This window comes from Equus caballus, chromosome 27 (assembly GCF_041296265.1).
Source record: "Equus caballus isolate H_3958 breed thoroughbred chromosome 27, TB-T2T, whole genome shotgun sequence".
In the NCBI taxonomy this organism is placed as follows: domain Eukaryota; kingdom Metazoa; phylum Chordata; class Mammalia; order Perissodactyla; family Equidae; genus Equus; species Equus caballus.
The window spans coordinates 33,391,992-33,415,128 of NC_091710.1; the positions used below are offsets into that span (position 1 = coordinate 33,391,992).

Here is a 23,137-nt window from a genome sequence, read left to right on the forward strand (position 1 = left end):
GGGTGTATGGCTGGATGAAGGCTGGAGCCACTGAGGGGAGGAAGATAGGAGAGGCAAGAGCGCCCACATCTGTGGGCTGGGAACAGGGTTCAGGAGTGTGGCTGCAGCAGGGCTGGGGGCTGGGACCAAGGATACAGGGCTATAGAGGCCTTGCTTAGGCGGAATTGTTAAGAGCATCGTTGCTAAGACCGATGGGGCCATTTATTATTTTGAGTCAAATGTTTATAGGTTGTCAGCTGCCTCTAATTTTTGTTTCAAATGGCCTTATTAGACTAATGACCTCTGATGCAAATGGGCTTCAGTTAAAAAGCTTGGATATAATTTGGTGTAATTTCTCAGCTCAAGAAATAAGGAGATTTTTCCTCCCATAAAAACCAGGGTAAATTTCCTCATAACTGATAGAGATTATGATGGTAGCTATTCCCTTTTCTGTTCATTTTATCAAAATTGGTGTCATTTCCAGTCTAGGTGGAGAGAAAATGGCATTCTTTGGAGCTAATTCTGTGATTTGGCCACCAAATAACTGTGCTTCAAGACTGAAAGGAGTGTGTCCTCATCTCTTCTTATCTTTAGCCTTGTCTTCTCCTGGAGGTCTGGTGGGATAATGTTGGGTGAACTAAAACTTATGTCTCACTTCTAAGTTATAATATTCTTAACCTTGAGATAGGCAGAGAGTAATTCTCTGTGGTGGAAGAGGAAGAGGGGAATCAAGCCAGGGTACACATCTCTAGTTGATGAGAAGTGTGTGGGAGTGTGTTTCTCTTGACTTGTGTTACCATACGTGTCAGTTCTTGCGTGTCTGGTCCTTCAGCAGCAGTCCTTGGTGTGTTTCCATATCACTGCTACTCCTTGAAAGTTTATAACCGGGGCTGGCCCCGTGGCCGAGTGGTTAAGTTCGTGCGCTCTGCTGCAGGCGGCCCAGTGTTTCGTTGGTTCGAATCCTGGGCGCGGACACGGCACTGCTCATCAAGCCATGCTGAGGGAGCATCCCACGTGCCACAACTAGAAGGACCCACAATGAAGAATATACAACTATGTACTGGGGGGCTTTGGGGAGGAAAAAAAAAAAAGGAAAAAAATTTAAAACAAAAGCAAAACGTTTAAAAAAGAAAAAAAAAAAAAAAGAAAGTTTATAACCATCAGTTATCTTTGACTACTTTGACCTACTAATTTAATAGCCATTGGTAGGTAGTGTCACCTACCAATTATTATTAGGTATTAGATAGTATCCACCACTATTACTATGAGAACTTTCTACATGATTGAGTATAGCTTCAGCTTGAGTTTCATTTCTAATAGAATATACTTTTCCTTTTACAAATATCACAGTGAGGCACAAATGAAATAATCATAAATATAAGCTGGAAAAGGAATCTCAGCAAAAAGATAGATGCTTCTACGGCATTTCCGCTTTCTATGGATTTGCTCAATGAGATTCCCTGATTTTTTAGCTTGAAACGCATGGGATGTGGTAAGTGAAATTTGTTCTTCCCGAGATCTGTCAAGCATTTCATTTTCTTGGGGAGGGTGGTCATGTTGTAACACCAAAGGGTGTTTCTTAGTTCAGGTTTTTGGTTAACTATAGGGTTTTGTTTTTAATTGATATATAATTGAGATACAGTTGAGGTATGATTGGCATACAGTAAAATATGCAATTTAAAAGTGTACAATTTAATAAGTTGTAACTTATATAATACCCATAAAACCATCACCACAGTCAAGATAATGAACAAATCCATCTCCCTCAGGAGTTTCTTCTTATTCATACCTGTCCCTTCCTGTCCCCCGCCTCCCACCCCAGGCAGCCACTGATCTGCTTTCTGTCACTATAAATTATTCTGCATTTTCATTGGAATCATACAACGGAATCATACAGTATGTACTCTTTTTTGGTCTGACTTCATTTACTCAGCATGGTTATTTTCAGATTCATCTATGTTGTATATATCCATGGTTCATTCCTCTTTTATTGCTGAGTAGTATTCCATTGTATGGATATACCACAATTTGTTACCTGCTCACCTTTTAGTGGACATGTGGGTTGCTTCTAGTTTTTGGCTACTTCACACAAAGCTGCTGTGAACATTCATAAGTCTTTGCATGGATTTACGCTTTCTTTTTGGGGCAGTAAATTTCTAGGACTAAATAGCTGGATCACATGGTAGATGTATGTTTCAACTTCTCAAGAAATGCCACCAGTGGTGTATGAGAGTTCCAGTTCCTCCACATCCTCACTATAACACTTGGTATGGTCAACCTTTTTCATTTAGACAGCCTAACGGGTGTGAAGTGATGTCTCATTTTGATTTTGTTTGCATTTCCCTGATGCCTGATGACATTGAGCATCTTTTCGTGTGCTTATTTACCTTCTTTGCTGAAATGTCTTTTCAGACTTTTGCCCATTTTTTAAATTGGGTTGTTTATTTTCTTCTTATTGAATTTTGAGAGTTCTTTATATATTCTGGATACAAGTCCTTTATCAGATATATGCCTTGCAAATATTTCCTCCCAGTTTGTGTCTTGTCTTTTCATTCACTGTCTTTGGAAAAGCATAAATTTTTAACTTTGATGAAGGGCTTACCATTTAGAAAGAAACTAGTTTATTCACAGTATCAAAGGTACTTCAAAATTTTTATCCATACTTCCACTTTCAGCTAAAATAGAGTACCAGATACTGTATTTCCTCTTGCACCTGAAAAAAAAAAAGACAAGCAAAATATACAAAATAATGATTTTTTTCAAGACCCTGTGCATCAGGCAACAATGATCCTGGGCTATAGGAAATGACTGAGGTGAGCCCCATAATTGCCCCAGCTTAGTGCCATGAGAGTCCAGGCTGTGGTGCAGAGAGGGGAAACTGAGGCAGAGCCCAGCAGACGCTCTGAATTAAGGAGACCAGGGTGACGAGAGTTTGCAGGACTGAGGCCTGGAGAGGAGAGAGAGCTGCAGAGGGCTCCCTGGGCAGCCGAGCGGGGTGCTGAGCAGCTCATGAGTGGGAGCCGACTATCTGAGACGGGAAAAGGACAGGGGCTAAGCTCTTGTTTCAGCTGTGCTCTCCTCCTACCCCACACCCAGCACTGAAGAATTTATGGTACCTCTACTTCCCCCACCTCCACCACTCTCAAAATAAGCCGTTTTCAGCTACAGTTCAGAAAATAGCATTTTTAGCTACACTTAGGGGTTTCCCTAAGGAGTCTTGGAGTCACGTAATCCTCAAAGTTTCGAAAACATTTCAAGATGTTGGCTTTAGAACCTCCCCAAATGGATCTTGACTTTGGTGTACTTTCTCTCTAGTTTGCAAAAGATGCAAAAATCAAGTAAGACAGAAAAGCAGGTGGCTTCCTGGAGCACTTCCGGCTTTTGCGCCTGGCCTGGGGTGTGGAGGAGGCAGCGCTGTGCAGGGAAGTTTGGAAACCTACCCTAGCTGGACATGTGTCCCCTTTGGAAGAAGAGAGTGTAGACTTCGGCCCTAATGGCCTGCCTGCTCCACACCAGTGTAAGATTTGGAACCCCAGACTTGAGGAAACTTAAATGGCTGCCTCGTATATGCCCTTAATTTACGGATTCATCAGTTCATTGATTCAGTTATTCACCATATATCTAGGGCGTGCTGTGCGCCAGGCATTGTGCTGGATGCTTGGGATCCAACAGTGAATAGGGGAAATCCCCATGTTTGTGGAGCTGACATTCTAGTAGAGGCGACACACCATGAACCCATATATGTCAGACAGACATAAGTATGAAGAGCAGTAGAGCGGGCAGTGGGATGTGGAGTGACCGGGAGGTGAGGATGCCGTGTTGTACAAGGTGGTCAGGGAAGTTTTGTTTGAGGCGGTGATGGCTGAGCAGAGACCTGAGTGAAATGTGTATGGGGGACGGTGGTGGGGCTGGGAGGCTGAGTGGTTAGGACAGGGTCCTGGAGTAGGAGTGTGCTCTGCAAGGAGGCCAGTGAGGCTCGAGCAGAATGAGGGAGTGCTTAGGGGTAGGAGGTCGATGGGAACAGATCACATAGGGCCCCTAGACCCTTGTGAGGACTTAGGGTTTTGTTCTGGGTGACAGAGGAGGCCATGGAGGTTGCTGAGCAGAGGAGTAACATGATCTGATCTGCATTCTAAAACAATCCACCTGGCTTCCGGGGGAGACAGACTGTAAGGGCAAGGAGACCAGCTAGGTACCACCGCAGACGTCCAGGTTCTTGGTGGCTGGACTGGGGAGCTGGTGAAGCGGTCAGATGCTGGACGGGTTTGAAAGTAGAGGAAAAGAAGGTGCTGAGGCATTCAGTGTGCAGCGTGCGAGAAAAAGCAAGGGAAAAATGACTCTGTTTTTTGTCCAAAGTAACTGGAAGAACATAGTGGAAATTTACGCATATAGGGGAGCCTGGGAAAGGAGTAACTTTCAGGAGGTGGGACTAGGGGGAATCAAGAGTTTGATTTTGGACAATCAGTATCCAAGTAGTAATGGTAGTTGGATCTTGGTCTGATATTCAAGCAAGAGCTCAGGACTGGAGGTAAACTGAGGCCATGGCAAGGCAAGTGGCCCAGTTGAGTGGGGCTTTCCCTCTAGACCGAGCTGCCCCCAGAAGTGGCTTCTCCATGGCGCTGCCCTCTCCTCTGACGATGCCAGTCCTCTTTGGCGATCCTATACTGGCTTTAATGCTGTTCTGATTACGGTCTTTCCTTTGTCTGCATTGGGGCTCCATTTTGGAAGCCAGCTGCATCTGCCTGCAGGGGGAGGGGCAATGAAATATAGAGAATTCCTTCTTGTCCTCAGTTACAACTTTTTAAGACGTTGGCATGGCTATAGAGTGCTTGGTTTCGATGGTTCGTGCAATTTAAGGTTTTTCAGGTCATCATAGATGCTTTTTGTTTGTTTAGAGTGGCCTCAAGTCCAGGCTGGACCTTCTGGAAATGGAACTTGGGGAGGGGAAGTAGATAAAGGAAAGCTCATGTTGGGAGAGGATCCGAGCTGGAAAGAGTTCCCCTGTAGTGTTTGTTTATGCATGTGGGAGATATTATTCGTGTGCAAAATAAGGAAGTGGAACGGGCTCAAGGTTCCTTCCAGCCGGAAGGCTCCATGGGTCTGACTCTAAGTCTGTGGGATTTCTCTGTCTCCCAGGCCCCTGCAGGGGCTCCTCGGTTCCCCCCACCCCGTCCCAACCCACATTCACTCCTCTGCCTTTCTCCCTTCCTCAGAGAAGAACGAATTTGCAGAAATCCTTGTCATCTTCCTTGTTAGGAGAGGAGAAGCAAATATCTGGTTTCTGATCATTCTTAAGGACTTCAAAGGGCTCCCTCAGTACTTCACAACCAGGTAGATTTTGACAAGGCTGCTGGGCCAGTGTTTCAAATTTCTGTTCAGGTCATAAAAGTCCCTCCCATTTTCAGTTGAAAGGAAAACGAATGTGGGAGGGAGACAGTTCTAGTCGGAATGCTTTTATGCTGTCTGCCTCAACTTCTCTGAACCTGGAACCGTTTCCAGTAAGAAGTAGGTGACAGGCTATCCAAATAAAGAGGAACCTTTTGAAAGCACTTCAGTCCGGCTGGCGGCCGGCCGTGTGGGCTTTTTATAATCCTGACTTGCTCTGGGAGGGAGGGAAGGCCCGTGGCTCTGCTCCCCTGGCCTCCTCCCCCAGCACACTTTGATCTGTGAAGCATGTCTAATCCTCTGCCAAGTCTGCTGGAACTGGATCCAGAGCAGGAAAAAGGGAAATATTTTTCCTTTCTTGGGTCGATTTGTATTTATATAAACCCTTAGCCGTGAAAATGGAGCCAAGTGGCAGGCGCACGTGTCTGAGGAGAGGCGAGCTGGAAGGAGTGAATGGCGGGAAGAGACTGGGCGGGCTGGCCCTGTGACTTGGGTCAGACGGTGTCAGTGAGGAGAGGGTGGTGTAAGTCCTCACGTGCATTTTCTGAAGGACGTGCTTATACAGAAGGCCATTATGGAGCAGCTTAGGCTGAGCGAGCAGCCGATCAATTAACTGCAGAGAGATGGAGGGCTGAATGTGAATGATTGATTCGTTCACTTCTTTTGTCGTTGCTAAGAGAACAGTGTTGTAGAAGGTCTTGGGGCTGTCCTCTGTCACCTCAACCTTGGAAGCGTTGCCTTCTCAGTGTGTCCCATCATTGGTTTACTTGCATGAATTTGTCTACACCTTTTTGGACCCATCCACCCCACTTCTCCTGGGTAGTGAGTTTTTAAAGTGTGCTTGCCATCAATATGAATGCTTTCTTCTCATAAAACCACCATATTTAAGCTTCAAGTGGTCTTCGTGGTTCTATGTTTCTAGGATAAAGGGTCGTTCACTTTTAGACATTCTAGAGAAATCTCATACAGAATCTAAAGACTGGATCGCTTGTTCTTGTGTTATCGCAACATGAATATTACCTGGGCTCATCTGGGACTGATGAAGATGCTGAGGACAGCAAGTGTAAAGAACTTTGATGTAGAACAATCTTTTATTTTGCTATTGTTCGCTCTTTTAGAACCCAAAGCAAAGCCCTTCCCAGTAGGTGCCTCAGCTTCCTGCAACCTCCCTGGAGTAATTTTGCCTCCCTTTTAATAAATATCACATGAGCCAGGTTCACCTGCTGTCCCGGGATGTTTATTCCGGCCCCCAGGAATATTTATTTTGTGTCTATTGGGGCCTTACACTTCAAAGTGGAATCTTCCTGAAGTTTCTACCTGGCATCTCGTCCCAGTGCTGTGATGAACACTCGGGAAGGAAATGCCTCTGGACTCTGGAGATTCCGAGGCCCTGAGGCTTTTCAGCAGGTGGAAGAGTCTCTGAAGAACAGCAGCCCCGAGGGGAGGGGATGGGGCTGTGGGTCACAGCAGGTGCTGGAGACAGGAGGCTGTAGGCAAGGGAATTTCAGTAGCCAAGCGTGAGGGAAGGGGTCGGAAAGAATGGCACAGAGGATTGGATGTGTGTGAATAAAAAAACAAAAAAGAAAAGACGTTTAAAGGGAAGTATTAGCTTGTAATTCGAGGAAAGTGACAAAACTCAAGTGGAGATTTGAAAAGGAATTGTTAGCGTTTTTTTTTCTTCCTTTGGTTGAACTTTTGCCCAGTGCTTTGGAGGGAAGCTGAGGTCATGACATTTTTGATGTGGAAGAGACCTGAGTGATTAGCCATCAGGGAGGGGTCCCCTGGGCCAAATGAGCTCTTCTTGCCGTAGCGTACCTAAGATACTCAGTCACCCCTTCTGTCCCTCGAACCAACAAACAGAAGCTTTATTTAATTATAAGCAAACATTACCATTAGGACAATCATCTTCTGTCAAGAATTGGGCTAAACGAGGAAAAGCCCAGCTTGTTTGCTCCAGATGGAGCACCTGCCATAAAAGAAAAAATCTAAGGTGTCAGTCACATGTGCCCGGTGTGGGGCCGGCCTGGCGTCCGTTGCATTAATCGTCAGGAGAGTCGGAGCGCCTCACAGGTTAGGATTGTTGTGTGAGTCACAGAAGGATCCACAGTGCGACCTTTTTTTTTCCTTCTGCCTGTAACTGTCCCCACCATGGAGGATGTTGGGAAGAAGTTGAAGTGTTGACATGTGATCTGTTGAGTGCAGCCTGATGACCAGGCCAGGAAAACCCTCTGACGGTAGGTCCTGAGCTGCGCCCCTCGTTCAAGGACATCTCTAAGTACGCCAGTTGGCCTGCTTCTGTTTGGCTTGTAGATTGTCCTCTCTCACTGATAAGATTTTACACACAGTCCCCAAAGCTTCAAGGCACGGAAGGACATTTCTCAGTGTTCTTTTAAAAAAGAAGTCCCAGCATTCGGAATCAAAACTGGACTTGGGAATTCAACAAATGGCTGGAGACGAAGATGTCTTTACCTTTTTAAACTGCCTAGAACCCAGTGGATTCCTACATCTTGAACAACTGCAGGGCTCTCTGGTGAGAATGAAGACACAATTCTGGAAGAGGTGTGCGATTTCTGATGGTGTAAGTTTCGCAGCCGCCTTTGGAGTTCACACCTTAGGATGTGGCCAATTATTAAGTGGCCCCATCCGTTTGACTCGTTTTGGAGAGGAACTAGTTGAGCCCAAAGCCAACTCTGCTTACAGGACGATGGCAGCATCCCTGGAGTTCGGGGACCGCTCTCTGAATCCCAGAACTCCCTAGGAGTATATGTGGCCAAGCGCTGGATGAGTCCTGTGGGCACCGCAGCTGACCTCCATAGGCACAGCAGGGAGCTTCCTACTGCATCCGCGGGTACCCCATCCAGCTTCCTAGTAAGTTCAACAGCATGCTCCCCATGCCTCCAACTGCTTCCCGGGGAATTTTGTTGGCCCCCAGAGGACAGTTCCCTGCTAGCTTTGGCCAGCTGACCACGGACTGGTGTGGCCCGGGGCAGCCTAGCAAGCCTCTCCACCATCCACGGGGCTGCACCATACCCTATCCAACGAGGTCTAATCTCAGCCTTGGGGAGGCTCCCCCCAGGTCCAAGGGGTTCTTCCGTAGATAATGTCCTTCAGCCTTAGGGTGTTCTTTAGACTTCTCTTTCCTCTTAGTGGTAAATTCCCTGTAAAAAGTTAATTATTATGTATATTCAACCTTACTCTATGGTTCTGTCTCCTGCCTAGACCCTGACTGATCTGTAAATCTTAGCCAGGACTGGAACTAAAGCTGTCTGACTCCAGAGCCCGACTGTTATTGTTTCTCTATGACCAGCAGTTTCATATCCATTAAACTGATTTGTGTGATTCAAGTGTTTTAGACTGTTTTTATATTTTTGTAAAAATCTATTTTAAATAGAAAGCAAATGTTATTTCACCATTGTTATTTTCTTTTAATGGCGATGTCTGCCCCACAAATGGCTTTCTTATCATTTAAACCAATATGGAGGGGACTTGGACACTCCCGATTATCTTTTCAAAATAGCAGTTCATGGGGCCGGCCCAGTGGTGCAGTGGTTAGGTTCCTGCACTCTCCTTCTGTGGCCCAGGGTTTGCAGGTTCGGATCCTGGGCATGGACCTAGCCCTGCTCATCCAGCCACACTGTGGCGGCATCCCACAAAAATAGAGGAAGATTGGCACAGATGTTAGCTCAGCGACAATCCTCCTCAAGCAAAAAGAGGAAGATTCACAACAGATGTTAGCTCAGGGCCAATCTTCCTCACCAAAACAAACAAACAAACAAAACAGTTCATTGCATTGCCCTTCAGGGGATTTGTCCAGGACACATTTCTGTCCTTTGTCTTCTGAGCCTTGTGCTCTTTCATTCATTCTCTTGCTCACTCCTCCTTCTACCCACCCATTCATTTTGGTGGTTGAGACATGGAGCCTTAGAGCTGGAGAAAACTCAGATGATCAAGTCCACTTCCCTCATTGTTTTTCTCAGATGTGGTGTAACCAGCTCATAGGTAGAGTACAAGTGACAAGACACAACTTCTCCGTTTTTTTTTTTTTTGAGGAAGATTAGCCCTAAGGTAACATCTGCCACCAATCCTCCTCTTTTTGCTGAGGAAGACTGGCCCTGAGCTAACATCCGTGCCCATCTTCCTCTACTTTATATGTGGGATGCCTACCACAGCATGGCTTGACAAGCAGTACACAGGTCAGCACCCAGGATCTGAACGGGCGAACCCCGGGCTGCCAAAGTGGAACATGTGAACTTAACCGCTGCCCCACCAGGCTGGCCCCAACACAACTTTTTGAAAAGTCGTCTCTGGCTTTGCTCTCCACTTCTTCACCTCCCACCCTTTATTCAGGCCTCTTCAGTCACACATCCATCCCCACCCTTCTGCTGAGGCTGCTTTTATCGACGCCTCCCGTGACCTCCAAACCCGGTGGCCCCTTCTCTTGTTATTTTGGTGTTATTTTGGTCGTCCACTCAACAGAATTTGGCACAGCTATCCCTCCCTTTTCTTTTTTCTTTTGAGGAAGATTAGCCCTGAGCTAACACCTGCTGCCAATTCTCCTCTTTTTGCTGAGGAAGGCTGGCCCTGAGCTAACATCCGTGCCCATCTTCCTCTACTTTCTATGTGGGACACCTGTCACAGCATGGCTTGCCGAGTGGTGCCGTGTCCGCACCCGGGATCTGAACCGGCGAACCCTGGGCTGCTGAAGCGGAACGTGCGCACTTAACTGCTGCCGCCACCGGGCCAGCCCCTACCCCTCCCTTTTCTTGAGGGAGTTTGTCTGGCTTTGTGAAGCCCAGTTCTTGTTCTTCTCCCTTCTCGCACCTCCTGGCTGGCCTTTCCTCTTCTCTTCGCCCTCTGAATTTGGAGCACCCTGGGGCTTTGTCTCTGTTCCTGTCTCTTCTTTATCTACTCACTTTCCTGGGTGACATCATCCACTTTTATGTTTACTGATTACTCCCAAATCTCTCCCTCCAGCCTTAATCTTTCCAGCAAAGCCAGAATTGTATATGTCATTGCTCACTTAATATCTATTACCATGTTTAACAGTCAAATCCAGCTTGGCCAGAACGGAACTGTGAATTTCTCCCCTTCGCATAAACTTCCTTCTCTCTTAGTCTTGCAAGTAGTACCACATCCACCAGTTTCTCAAACCAAAGGTTTGGAATGATCCTTGGTTCTTCTCTGCCTCTTACCTCCACATCCAGTGCATTGGCAAGTCCTGTCGCCTGTCTGCAAAACATACCCCAGTCTCTGCGTCTCCACCAGCACCGCCCCAGACCAGTCCTCCACTGTCTCTTGCGGGGTTTCCTGCATGAGCCTCCTGATGGTCTTCGTCTTGCCACCCGATGCAGCAGCCAGATCCGATGTCATTACTCTGTTTAAAGCGTTGCCTGTGGCTCCTTGCCACTTACAATGAAAACCACATGTTCTCCCTGGCCTGCCAAGTCCTCGCCATCTGGCCCTCACTGCCTCGCTTCCTCCTCTCGCCCCGTTTCCCCTTAACCCCATGATCCAGACATGCTCGGCTCTTCTCTGGGCAGCCAGACTCTTCAGGACTTTGCATTAGTGGTTCCCTCTGCCTGGAATGTTCTTCCTATGGCTCACTTCTTATCCTTCAGATTTTGGCTTAAATGTCACCTCCTCAGCGAGGTGTCCTGGACAACCCTGTGTAAGCAGCCACCCAGTCGCTCTCCATCACATCAGCCTGTTTTAATTATCTGGCTAACAAGTTTTTATTAGTTATGTAGTTGTTGTTTACTAGTCTTCCTTCTAAACTATAAGCTCCATGAACTCAGGGATGGTTAAATGCTTTATTACCTGCGTCCTCCCCAAGTCTGCAGCTGGGGATTGGGTTGCATCCGTTGAATGACTGAGTGAACTCAGTGGCAGGGCCAGGCCCAGGACCTAGGAGTTTCCTCTTTCATTTCTCATCTAATTTATACCAGGATGTCTTGTACCAGCAAAGTAATTCCTGGCCCCCAGTTATTGACGTCTTCTGTTTACTTAAACGTTATGGTAACATTTCCAAAATCAATTCCCAAAACTGCATTACCCTTAATCATTTTCATTTCAAATTTACGTTTAAACTTCACCTTTAGTTTAAATATGATAGGAAATACCTTTAAGACATTTTATGACCTACATCCTTTGGTTTTTAAATTTAATTTTAAAATTTTATGTTTATTCCCACTGGCTATTATAAAATGGCACTTTAAGACAACTTTCATAGGTTGGGAAGGACATATTTCCATAGTTATGCTTAATTTTCACTTCTGTGAGAAAGATGACTGCCAGAGACGGGCACAGTCCTGGGTTGGAGACAGAAGGCCCAGCTCTGTTTCTGCTCTTCGCCCAGACTTGGTGCATGACTTCCTGCATGCCTTTTCTCTTCTGAAAACAGTTATAATTCATAATCAAAGGGCCGAGACCAAAGTTACATCACAGAATGGATTTTTTTTTGTTTTATCATCAGGACTACCAAAAAGTACAATCTAGTCTATTCACTTTATTTCCTCTGAGCAGCGGCTGGGCAGGAGCCGCCAGCCATGGTCCTGAGCGGGGCATGGTAGTGGGATGCTGTACAGGCGTGGAGTCCCTCCCCTGAAACGGGAAGAGGCCATGCAGTCTGCAAATGGTGGGTTATGTTGGAACCAACAGGGTTGAGAGAACTCTTCTGCTGCCTTTTTTCACACTCCAAGTACACGCAGTGGCATGATCTTAAATTGAACATTTTAACGTTCAGTGTTTACTTCCACTGTGTATATACTGTCTGAGTTTTATTTAAGACAGGATCTCATTTTATCTCTATCTGGCTTTTTCGTCTTCCATGTGAGAGTGACCATGGAGTTCTCCAATCTTTGATGCCTCTGATAGCTTGAGGGGGCTTGCAAAGTGGGGAACCTTCTCGCTCATTGGTTTCAGATGATGTTTTCTTTGCCCTGGGAAGATGTGGGAAGCATGCATTTGTGCGTCTCATTGCAGCTACATCCAGAGCTACTCTTAATGAAAAGACACCAGTGGACTTTGGAGAATGGGGAGGGGGTACGAATTTTAGAATATTAGAGCTAAGAGACGTCTTGAAGACATCTAGGTAATTCCTTACTTAATAGAACTTATATAATTGTTTATTTTAAAATTGTTTTAATTTCTAAACCACTTTTGCTGTTTTGAGAGATAGTCATACCTTAGATCTTTATCCCAGCTCAGGAAGTGGGTTTTATTTGCACTGAAAGGAAATATTTGGGGCTTTTAATATTGTGGTTTGGGTCATCAGGCTGATAAATTTTTAATATTTTACATAATGTGCCCAGTATTTGAGAATTCTGGTGGCCAGCTGAAGAAGATGAGCTCATTTCACTTATCTTCTGTGGTTTTGAAAAAATCGTAATAAACTTGGTGATCTGTCCTTCCACGAGGGAAAAAGAGTAGATAAGAATTTGCCAGCATTTTAATGCCAGAAATCCCGAGCCAGAGTAATGAGGAGCAGATTTTCATAAGTTTAATGGGCACGAGGAGACGGTGCTGTTGCCTAATACGGCTTCAGTAAATGCAGCGTTCTGCTCATCACGTCGATTTCTGCATCTTCAGAAAGACTGGTTGCAGTGTAAACTGCACGTGGATGAAAGTTCTCCAGCAAAAGGGAAAAGCACCAGCATTTAAAGCTGGCATCTCCCTTTGGTGTGAAACATACTTTAGTCTTTTTTTTTATTATTATTGACTCAAATATAAAAATAAACAAACAAATAACCTCAGGTCTATTTAATCTCAAATGATCGGTTTCACTCTAAAGTCACCTGTGTTCTTTATCAGTTTATGTTTCTAGTCAGAATGTGCTTTCAAGTTTACATTTCTATGTAGAAATGGCAGTTGCATAATATTTAAGACTATAGAGAATGCCGTCTTATGAATGTGCTGTAGTTTTTAATCATTTCCCCATTGTTGGACATTTCAGAGGGTACCAAGTTTCCACTGTTCTATAAATAGTGTTGCTGTGAGCAATCATTATATAGTTTTTGTCAGAAAGAAAGGCCAACTTCCTTGAAGCAAGTTCCTAAAAATGGAAATACACCCGGTTACGTGTATATTTCTTCTTACTCTATTACTAACATATTTTCTGTAAATGTTAATTTTTTCTTTTTTTTTTTTTTACAGCTCCCACCAACTTTGTGATTTATCTTTTTATTTGCTTTTGCTAGTGATGACAGATGTGTGATAAATCTCAATTGTTTTCATTCGAAGTTTTCAGATTTCTGGAGAGGTGGTGTTTGCGTGTAGATGATTCATGGTCTATCCTTGTGTGCTGCTTTACCATAGAGGGTCCAGGTACTAATCATATATTCATATGAATTCTTCATATATCTGGAAAAGTAAACTTTTAAAAAAAGTCTTATCACTACAGTAATAGTGTCAAGAACTTACTAGATGCCAGATAGGATGTTTAGCACTTTTCATACATTGTCTAATTTAATCATGACATGGTCCCTGCCACAGGACACTGTTACACGGCGGTTAAGAGCAGAGTCAGATAGCCCTGAGTCCAGATTCTGGCTCTGCCACTTCCTCCTCGTGACCGTTGATGAATTACATAACCTTTCTGAGCCTCACTTTCCTCTGCTATATAATGGGGATCGTAACTGTACCTACTTCACAGTGGGGTTGGCATGAGGACTAAGTGAGATAACATGTTTCTAGTATACGCACATACTGACTACTCGATAAATGTTAGCTGCTACTGTGGTCATTTTTTCTTCTAGGGTTAATCTGTGTTTGTTTTTCAGTCTGACACATAGGACAGTGCGATGATAGGGTAGCGCACATGCACTGTTCTCCATTCTGATAATGAACGTGACTGGGTCTTTTGAGTCAGTGCTCCCTACTCATGGAGGTCTTTGCCAATCCTGCAAATCAGCGTTAGCCTGTCCTTCTCATTACTTCCCTAGCATCTCATGAGTTTCCTGGGCGCCGTCACAGGACTGTGGTTCCGCGTGTGCACTAGCCTTTCTCTCGGATGCGCAGATGCCCCACGTCAGAGGCCTTGCCTTAGACTCCTGTATCCACTGCATCTCCTACAGCTCCTCACACGCTCCAAAGTGTCCCTGATTAGATGCTTAACGAGTGACTGTACTTAAGTTTGAAGATCAAGTTTGTGCGAAATAAGTTTGAAATCACTAGTTTCTATTTTGGTAGATAGCACGTTTTGAACCACTCTTCGGATTTGTAATAAGAAAGTCTTTTTGAGGAAAAAGCTGTTTTTCTTAATCTAGCACCTGGGCATGTTTCTTAAATCCTGAGAATACTGGCAACACGCAGTAGCTTGCTGGAGTGCGTGGTGTCCCGGAGATTGTGAACTGTTGTGCTTGTCGCTCAATACTATTCTATAGCATCAAGCAAAGTTTTCGTATGCGTGAAAGTTCTCCGTGCCTTCAGCCTTTGTGCTCTGTTTCCATGGCTGGCAGTGTTGCTAGAGACAGGACCTAAACAAAACCAGTCACATGGTCCTGTAGGATACTGGGAGGGGGACCGTAAAGCTGTTGGTTTCATAGAAATTGATAATCAGTGCTTAATACTCTACTGCAGATTATTTCAAATTCTCTGGCAAACTGGTCTGCTCACCAAAACCTATAACATACCCATCAAGGAAGCCAGCTGTGCCAGGCTGATGCCAGGGATGGGTGCCTGGGATGGGTGTTGACTCTGCAGTTGTCCTGGCCGAAAGCCAAGGGGGAGCCGAGGCCTGTGTGAAATTCCAAGCAGGAGAAAGTTCTCAGAGGAAACCAGAGAAGCCCAGTCGATGTTCAAGCCTGGGGGGTAATCTTAGGACAGAAGGTAGAAACTGAAAATATCAGATGAGGAAGCAGGGGGTTGCTGTCCAGGATCAGGGGTGTTAACAGGCCTACGGGGTTCAGAACACTCTCTTGTTGCAGTTCCAGCCCCGTGGCACGTGGTGGCTTGGTTGGTTTAAAGATGCCAGCTCTCTGTGGGACTTGGAGCAAATCTGCTAAACTCAGAGAGCTTCTGACTTATAAGGTGGTTTTGGACTGGATGATTTAAAAGGTTCATGAAGTCCCAGCTCTAACATGCTATTCCTTTGCTTGTTTTATTACTTTGATAGCATTTAATGTTTACATTTTTAACTTGCGTTTCTATATTTTGAGGTCTTTTCCTAGCTGGTGTTGGCATGTAGTTCTGATACCCATGTGTTCACGATACAAGCTAATGATGCTAAATTAACTTTCGCGGTAATTCGGTGATTACAGTGGCTTCGTTAAGGAACTTATTACATTTAGATCAGATTGTGCAAAGCTATAGGAAAATGTTTAAACCAGGAAATAAATATCTTTCCTAAAAGTAGGAATGTTTCAATGCTTAGTACATTGTTTAAAAATACTATTTTTAGATGGCTCCTCTAGGAAAGATGTGTTCTGACATAAGGAACTCGTGCTGGCCATGAGAACAGAGAGAGGGCAGGGTGGCGCTGGCTAAGTCAATGATGGGGCGGAAACCGAGGTACAGAAGTCATCATTGCTCTTAGAGATATAAGATCTGGTTGGAAAGAAATTCTATCGGGGCATGCAGAGTACACAGATTTCCTTTGGGTATCGTGGTAATCCATTAAGTTAATTAGCTGTTTTTACTAGACCCCATTACTCATAAGAGAGCATTGTGTTGGTTCTTTCAAATCCACACACCTACCTGCCCAGGAAGTCCTCTTGCTGGTATGAAGCTGGGCTGTTCACCTTGATAACCCCTCCAATCGGCTGCATTTCCAGATCGTTTACCCAGGGCTTTGTTGAAAGGCCGCTGCCGTCCGCCCGAATCCCATCTGCCCCGAATCCTCATTAGGAACACCCCCTCGGCAGCCCTTGCTCCGCCAGTCTCTGGGGACCCTGGCTCAATTTGCCGCGCCGTCTAGATAAATGTCTCTGGAGTCAGTCTGTGAAAAGGAAGGTGAGGAAAATAGTGGCAGATGCTGTCTTTGTCTGGAACGATGGCCTTCCTGCCATAACCGTGAGGACGCTCTCCATGGTGATGCAGATGGGAAATTAGGCAGGGCTAGGGGCCCTGAGCCAATTCTGCTGTTCTCCTGGCACATTTGTTCCCTGACTCCATTGTCTGTAGACCCTTCGCTTCCTCATACCTGCCCTTCTCCCCGCCTCCCCCATCCCTGAGCGCTGTATTTCTCCGTGAAGTGGTCCCATTCTTAAGGCAGATCTCATTAATGCATTTTTCTCTCTCCTCCTGCAGGGGAGTTGCTGAGTCAGCCCAGACCAGAAGGAGTGGCAGAGATCATTTGCCCCAAGAACGGCAGCGAGCGAGTGAATGTTGCCTTGGTCTACCCACCCACACCAACTGTGATCAGCCCCTGTTCCAAGTGAGTTCTGAACTGCCCTTAGACCCCCCCTCCTGATCCTGCCTCGGTGGGTGTGATAACCAAAAGCCAAGTTAAGGTACCTCTCAACAAACCTTGAAAAGCACCCCAGGGTAGACCTGGTCATCTGGGTGACATCGACACCATGGCTTATGCAGCCAACTAGAAACTTTTTTTTATTTGTCATTTTCTTTTTTTCTTACTTTTGCTGATGAAAGTCAGAAGACTTTTTAACAGCTTTCTGGAGGTATCATTCACATACCACACAGTTCAAAGTGTCTAATTCATTGGTTTTTACTGTATTTGCCAGGTGTATGCAACCACAAAGAGCAGTTTTTTGATGGGTAGTCTTAATTCTGTCATTGCAGAATTAAGTAGGCGCTCACTTCAAAGAGCAGTGAGGGCCCGTTAAAAAGGAAAATCCTATGGAGAATCTGTAATTGATGATTTTTTGCCACGGGGCCCAGATTCTCTATCAGTCCTTGATAATCAGCAGCTGTGCAGTTTGAGCCCACCTTCCCCAGAATGGACTTAAGACAAAGGTACACATGCGAACTAACTTTTGGATAGAATATTAGCTTAGTATTATAGGTAAAACTCATCCTGTTTATTTTTTTGTGGTATTAAGAACCAAACAGTCCACTCTTAAACTGAGATGGATACTTTGTTAGCTCAAATCTTGAAAAGTGGTGGCCGCAGGTCTCCTTGGAACAGATCTTGTTATCTGGGTGTATCAGCAACATGAGTTAGATGGCAAGGTATTCCTGCAGGAAACTTTCATTTTTCTTCCTAGTTGGCCACATAGAATTTTTTTTTTTTCGTATGTAAGCTTTTTATAGGCAGGTTGGAAAGTTTGCATTTGAGGGACTTGCTGTTAGGCTGCCTTCCGGAGAGCTATGTGTGCTGGGAGCTCATGGCCCTGAGGGGTCAGCTTTGCCTCCTTTGGTGTGCTCTCTGCAGAGCGAGGGGCTGCAGTGGCATCTCATCCTTTAGCAACTGCAGTAGAAGGGGCTGCCCCTTTTCTCCAAACCGGGTACTCATTAGACAGAACGTCTCTAATCTCTCTCAGCTGGGAAATATCAGCGCAGACCCAGTGGAAACTCTCATCTGACGCTGTTATATTCAGAATGCTATTTTAGCCAGTGTCCGTGGTAGACTTCATCACAGTAGGACCCTAAGACAGTGTGAAATCTTCAAGTGCTTCTTAGGATCACATAGTGACTTCATATTAACCAGAGCATCCCTATCCTGTATCAAACAACAGAAGTGTTAGTGTTCTTTGAATCCATGTACATTGGTCCTTTTCGTTCAGATACACGTAGGGCAAAGATAAGGGATATTAAAGAAACAGCAGGATATGGAACGGACGGAACCCTTGTTCAATACACCTTGCATTGGCATAGATTTTCCTGAGCCAGGAGAGACATTAACCTATTGTTTTGCCATAACCACGAGGCATTTAATAGGCAAGGGAGAGGTAGGAATTATTGTATCCATTTGCACAAGAAACCAGTGGCCCGGAGCCAGCTTTATCGGTGTTTTCCCGTGGGCTTCTTGTTGTGTCGCCACAGAAGGAAATTGATGCCAACCTGAAACAGTGCTGTCAGCCCCTCTCTCTCACAGTTTGTTAGACCTAAACAAACAAGCAGCTTGAAAGTCTTGGATAATCAGAGCCACATAGACTCAGACGTCTAGATGCTGGAGGGAATACCTTTAGGGTTAACTGCTTTTGACCTAGCTATGTAAATCGTTTTATTTTCAAATGGGTAAAAAAAAAAAAAAAAGCTCTCATAAAATGGATGGCAAATGTAGATTATGTGTCTCAACTCTAAATAGAGGAATATTCTCTAGATAGGAATGTTTCATATTTCTGGCAAGACTTTTCTTGGAAATTACCAATTTGTAGTATGGAGGCAAAGGAAGAACTATCTCTCTTGAGGCCATTTGTATAAAATCCACTTGGATTCAAAACCCCTGTTGGCACCATCTGGTTTAATGCAACCCTCCGCTGCCAAGCACACACAGCTCATATCCATGAAGAAGTGGGAGATTTGGGGCATCAAAGAGGAAAGCTGTCACAGGAGGTGGTCATTAGGTCAATGCAGTTTGGATCTGAACATGACATTTATACTTGGGGTCCCAGAAGGCACTAGAAATTGGGAGACTGGGGCTATTGCACTGGCTAAGTTACCTTAAGCATGTCACCGCAGAGTGATCTTTTATTCTCTATCATCCCATAAAACACAGGTGGATGGTAAGAACCCGGTTTTCATAATCAGGCCAGGTATACCAGAATTGCCAAAGGGACGGGCCAGGCACAAGTCTTTAAAAAACAACAAAAAAGAGCCACCCAGGTGAATCTAATGTGTGTAGGCTGGACTTCCTGATCTCAGTTTCCTCCGTGGTTCCAAGGGTGGGCTCCCCAGCCAGTGGGCCTTATTTTTCACCATAGGGCCTCTCTCTGGTCAATAACCAATTGGCAGCAGCAAGGCAAAACTGATCTATGCTGTGTGAATCCGCACAGTCCATTCCACCCTCAATTCACCCTCATGGCTGAATATGTAATGTATTGTTCAAATCAAGAAAGGATTGAGAGGGACAGGAGGGCTGTTAATAATTATACTGGGGCAACAGGCATCAACAGAGCCATCCCAAGCAACCAGCATAATCATCCCACTTCCAGGTCACTGATCTAGATCTTACGGTGGTTTTTAAAAAGACATTCCAGGCTCTTCTGTGACTAGTTTAGTCTTCTCCTTTATAGGTCAAAGCAGAGACTTGTCACGTAACTGCCTGCCTTTGACCATGTGTAAAATAACGGTGCTCCAATGTGCTTTCTAAAGAAACACCATCAATGACTGCTCATTGGATTGGATCTTCCTTATGAATTCTAAGCTTTTCCATTTCTCATTTTACACCTTTCCTAGGTATTTTATTCCCCTGTGGAGAAAGACAGAGAATGAAGAGTGGGTAGCGATTTTTTTAAAAAAATGTTATTTACTCTCATAACTTGTCTTGGTGGTTGGTGGTTCCCGTTGGGAGGAGGTTAGATGCACTGGATAAAATGCTCTCCTCCTGCACCTCACCCTCCAGGCAGAAACTCAGGAGCTGAGTGGCTTCTTGTCCCCTTTGCCGATTATCAGGTAGAAATAGGAGTCATTTCCGTACTTGGGCTATCCTGGGCTGATTATCAAGGAAATCTGCTTTTGAGATGACATGAAAATTTATGTGGTAACAATTTGCTGGGTTGCTCTGAAAAATTCTGACCTCCTTAAGGATACGGATTGATCTGATACATTTTTAAAAGCTTTATTGAGGTATACGTTCATCCCATAAAGCTGCCATTCACTGGTTATTGATACGTTTACAGAGTTGTGCAACCATCACCACAATCTGGTTTAGAACATGTTCATCAGTCCAAAGAGAAACTTCACGCCCGTTTGCCATGACTTGCATCTAGTAAATGAATATTTGTAGTGTCCCTTTCAGGAATGGTTTGGCTGCCTGGTGTGTTGCTATTAAACAGGTTTGTGAATTTTAAAGAAATTCTTATAAACACATGTTGTCCCAGGCCCAGTTCAGTGTAAAGGGGCATGACTTGCACCCCGTACTGCCAGCCCCCTGTTTCCTGGACAGTAGAGAGGAAGTGGAGCTGCTCGGAGGGGATCCGTCTTCCTCAGAACTTTCTTTTTAGTATAGGTAGATGACTTTTTTCTTTATATATATGAAGATTAACCCTGAGCTAATATCTGCAGACAATCCTCTTTTTGCTGAGGAAGACTGGCCCTGAGCTAACATCCATGCCCATCTTCCTCTACTTTATATGTGGGATGCTGCCACAGCAAGGCTTGATAAGCAGTGCTAGGTCTACACCCGGGATCCAAACCAGTGAACCCTGGGCCACCAAATCATAGCGCGTGAACTTAACCGCTATGCCACTGGGCCAGCCCCAAGGTAGGCATTTTTTAAAACATAAACTTTATTTTTTAGAGCAGTTTTAGGTTGACAACAAAGCAGAAGGTACAGAGAGATCCCATATATCTCCTGCCCCCACACACGCACAGCCTCTCCCACTATCAACATCCCTCACCAGAATGGTGCATTTATTACAGTTGATAAATCTACATTGACTCATCATAATCACCCAAGGTCTATAGTTTACCTCAGGGTCCACTCTTGGTGTTGTACATTCTGTGGGTTTGGACAAACGTATAATGACATGTATCCACCATTACAGTATCATACACAGTATTTTCCCTTCCCTAAAAATCCTCTGTGCTCCTCCTATTTATCCCTCCTACCCCCTTTACCCTTGGCACCCACTGACCTTTTTTTTTCAGCTTTATTGAGATATAATTAACAAATAAAATTGTAAGATATTTAAAATGTACGTCGTGGTGATTTGATGTACGTATACATTGTTAAAAGAGTCCCACAGCTAATTAATTAACACATCCATCACCTCTCATATTTATCCTTCAGAACTTCTGAATGACAGCCTAACCGACCCCTAGACATTAAAGGGATGCTGAGGCTTGGACATGAGGAGTGATAAAGGGCAAAAATGTACTTTCAGGGGCCAGCCGGGTGGCGTAGCAGTTAAGTTCACACGCTCTGCTTTGGCTGGTTAGGATCTTCGGTGCAGACCTACGCACCACTTATCAAGCAATGCGGTGGCAGGCGTCCCACATATAAAATGGAGGAAGATAGGCACAGATGTTAGCTCAGGGCCAGGCTTCCTCAGCAAAAAGAGAAGGATTGGCGGCAGATGCTAGCTCAGGGCTAATCTTCCTCAAAAATATATATATATATATATGTATTTGTTTTCAGTGTTAAAAGTAAGGAGAAAGTAGAAGGATAATTTCTTAGATTTATTTTTTAAAATTTTGTTTGTGGATTTCTGTCTCTGTCTTATTGCTCTGCAGGTTGAGACACTTAATATTCCAATTCAGAAGGGAAGTGTGAACTTCTCTGGGCAATGACAGGCTGCTGTTTGCATTTCATTTTTAGGTATCTTGTAGAATGTTTTTCTTTCTCATTTCCAAAGAGATTTAGACCAGCCCACCTCCCCCAGTTAAAGTATATACTTTGATTAACTGCTAGATAACCCAATTTATGTACTGATTTTCATTTAAAAGACAGAATTCAACAGGTTAGCTTATGAAAATGTTTTACCCTGAGGCATACTGGAATGCAACCCACATTCTTCCATGTGGTTTCTTAATGGACTGACCCCTGAACAGACAGGAAATGGAAATATATCATTTTTATTTCCTGACAGTTGCCATCTCTCTTGAGTGGTACCATGTCTGTCTGCCTTCCATCATATGTGGAGTGGTGGAACTGAAAAAGGAAGATAATTCTGATTTTGGCAGGTCATGTGTTACAGGATTAGAAAAAATGGGCAGGTTTGAAAATTGTTGGGCTAAGCTTTCCCCTTTTCTAGAAAATACTACTGCTAATAAAAGGCAAGGCTGAGACACTGCATTTCAAAACTACCTTTTAAACTGGGATTATTGCATTTATACTGTAGCATTTTCATTCAAGCAAGATCCCAGTAAAATTCCAGTTACTTACTGTTTCTAAGTTTTCTCAAAAGTATATTGATTACTTTGCATAGGAATTTTGGCAGTTACATTGTTATGACATAAGAATATTTAAGACCAATTGAAATAGCCTTTTATAAAAGCCTAGGATGACGACTGTGGCTCTTATCTCACCAAATAAACAGGCAAAGTGTGTTTATCTGCACTCAGGTTAGTTAGTATGGACTTGATGCAATTTTTTAAAACTTCAGCGGAGCGCGATGAATTTGGCTTTATCACAATGGAGAATTTTTCACTGACCGCAGAATTTTAAAACATGGAGGGTGGGGATGGTGTGGTATTTCAGAAGAGAAGGAGGCTGAGTGTGGAGGCTGCCTGTGGGGTGTGTCACATTGATTTGCGTTGATTTGTTTTGTTCTTTGCAAAGAGTGAGGCAGCTCGCTGCCTTGCAGCTTTTCCGGGCTGGGAGGAAGAGTGTTGCTCTGATGCCTTCGTCTCCCATCAACCACATTGATACTGGAATTTGTTCCCTCTCTGCTTAGGTATCTCCATACTTTCTTGGAAAATTAAGTGGAAAAGATAGTGCTTCTTTCCCTTATGCCATCATTTTTACTGTACCCAATCTGTGACTTTAGGAGCACCAATTTTTAAGGGTAAGTCTCTGGGAAGCAGAGAGGGTTTCTTAAACATATGAGGGCTTCCTAAGGACTTGGAGACTTTAGGGAAAAAGGGCGGCTGGGGTTTGGGATGAAGAGATTCTAGAGAGCAGGACATAGTAAGATTGCAAATCTTTTACTTACCCAGAATCAAGATGCGTTTGGGAGTTAGAAATATAGAAACCGCTTGATTCTTTTGCCTA

General features: G+C 44.5%; 1 protein-coding gene and 1 long non-coding RNA gene across 5 annotated transcripts in view; both read left to right on the forward strand.

The window, feature by feature from the left end:
* The window catches only part of MFHAS1 (multifunctional ROCO family signaling regulator 1), a 94,999-nt gene that overhangs the window by 64,018 nt on the left and 7,844 nt on the right, over nt 1-23,137 (forward strand). For 2 of the 4 annotated variants that reach the window (XR_002804376.2, XM_023630579.2), the window contains 2 exons: nt 16,609-16,735; nt 22,821-22,931. Coding sequence is in view for 3 of the 4 variants with exons in the window: in XM_023630579.2 (XP_023486347.2) it covers nt 16,609-16,735; nt 22,821-22,907 (214 nt within the window). In the remaining variant the exon portion in view is untranslated. The remainder of the gene's footprint in view (nt 1-16,608; nt 16,736-22,820; nt 22,932-23,137) is intronic. The other 2 variants (XM_023630576.2, XM_023630580.2) reach the window with 1 other exon arrangement.
* LOC138921102 (uncharacterized) lies at nt 8,120-8,703 on the forward strand. The gene is made up of 2 exons (XR_011433384.1): nt 8,120-8,232; nt 8,584-8,703. It is a non-coding gene; the product is annotated as an uncharacterized lncRNA (long non-coding RNA).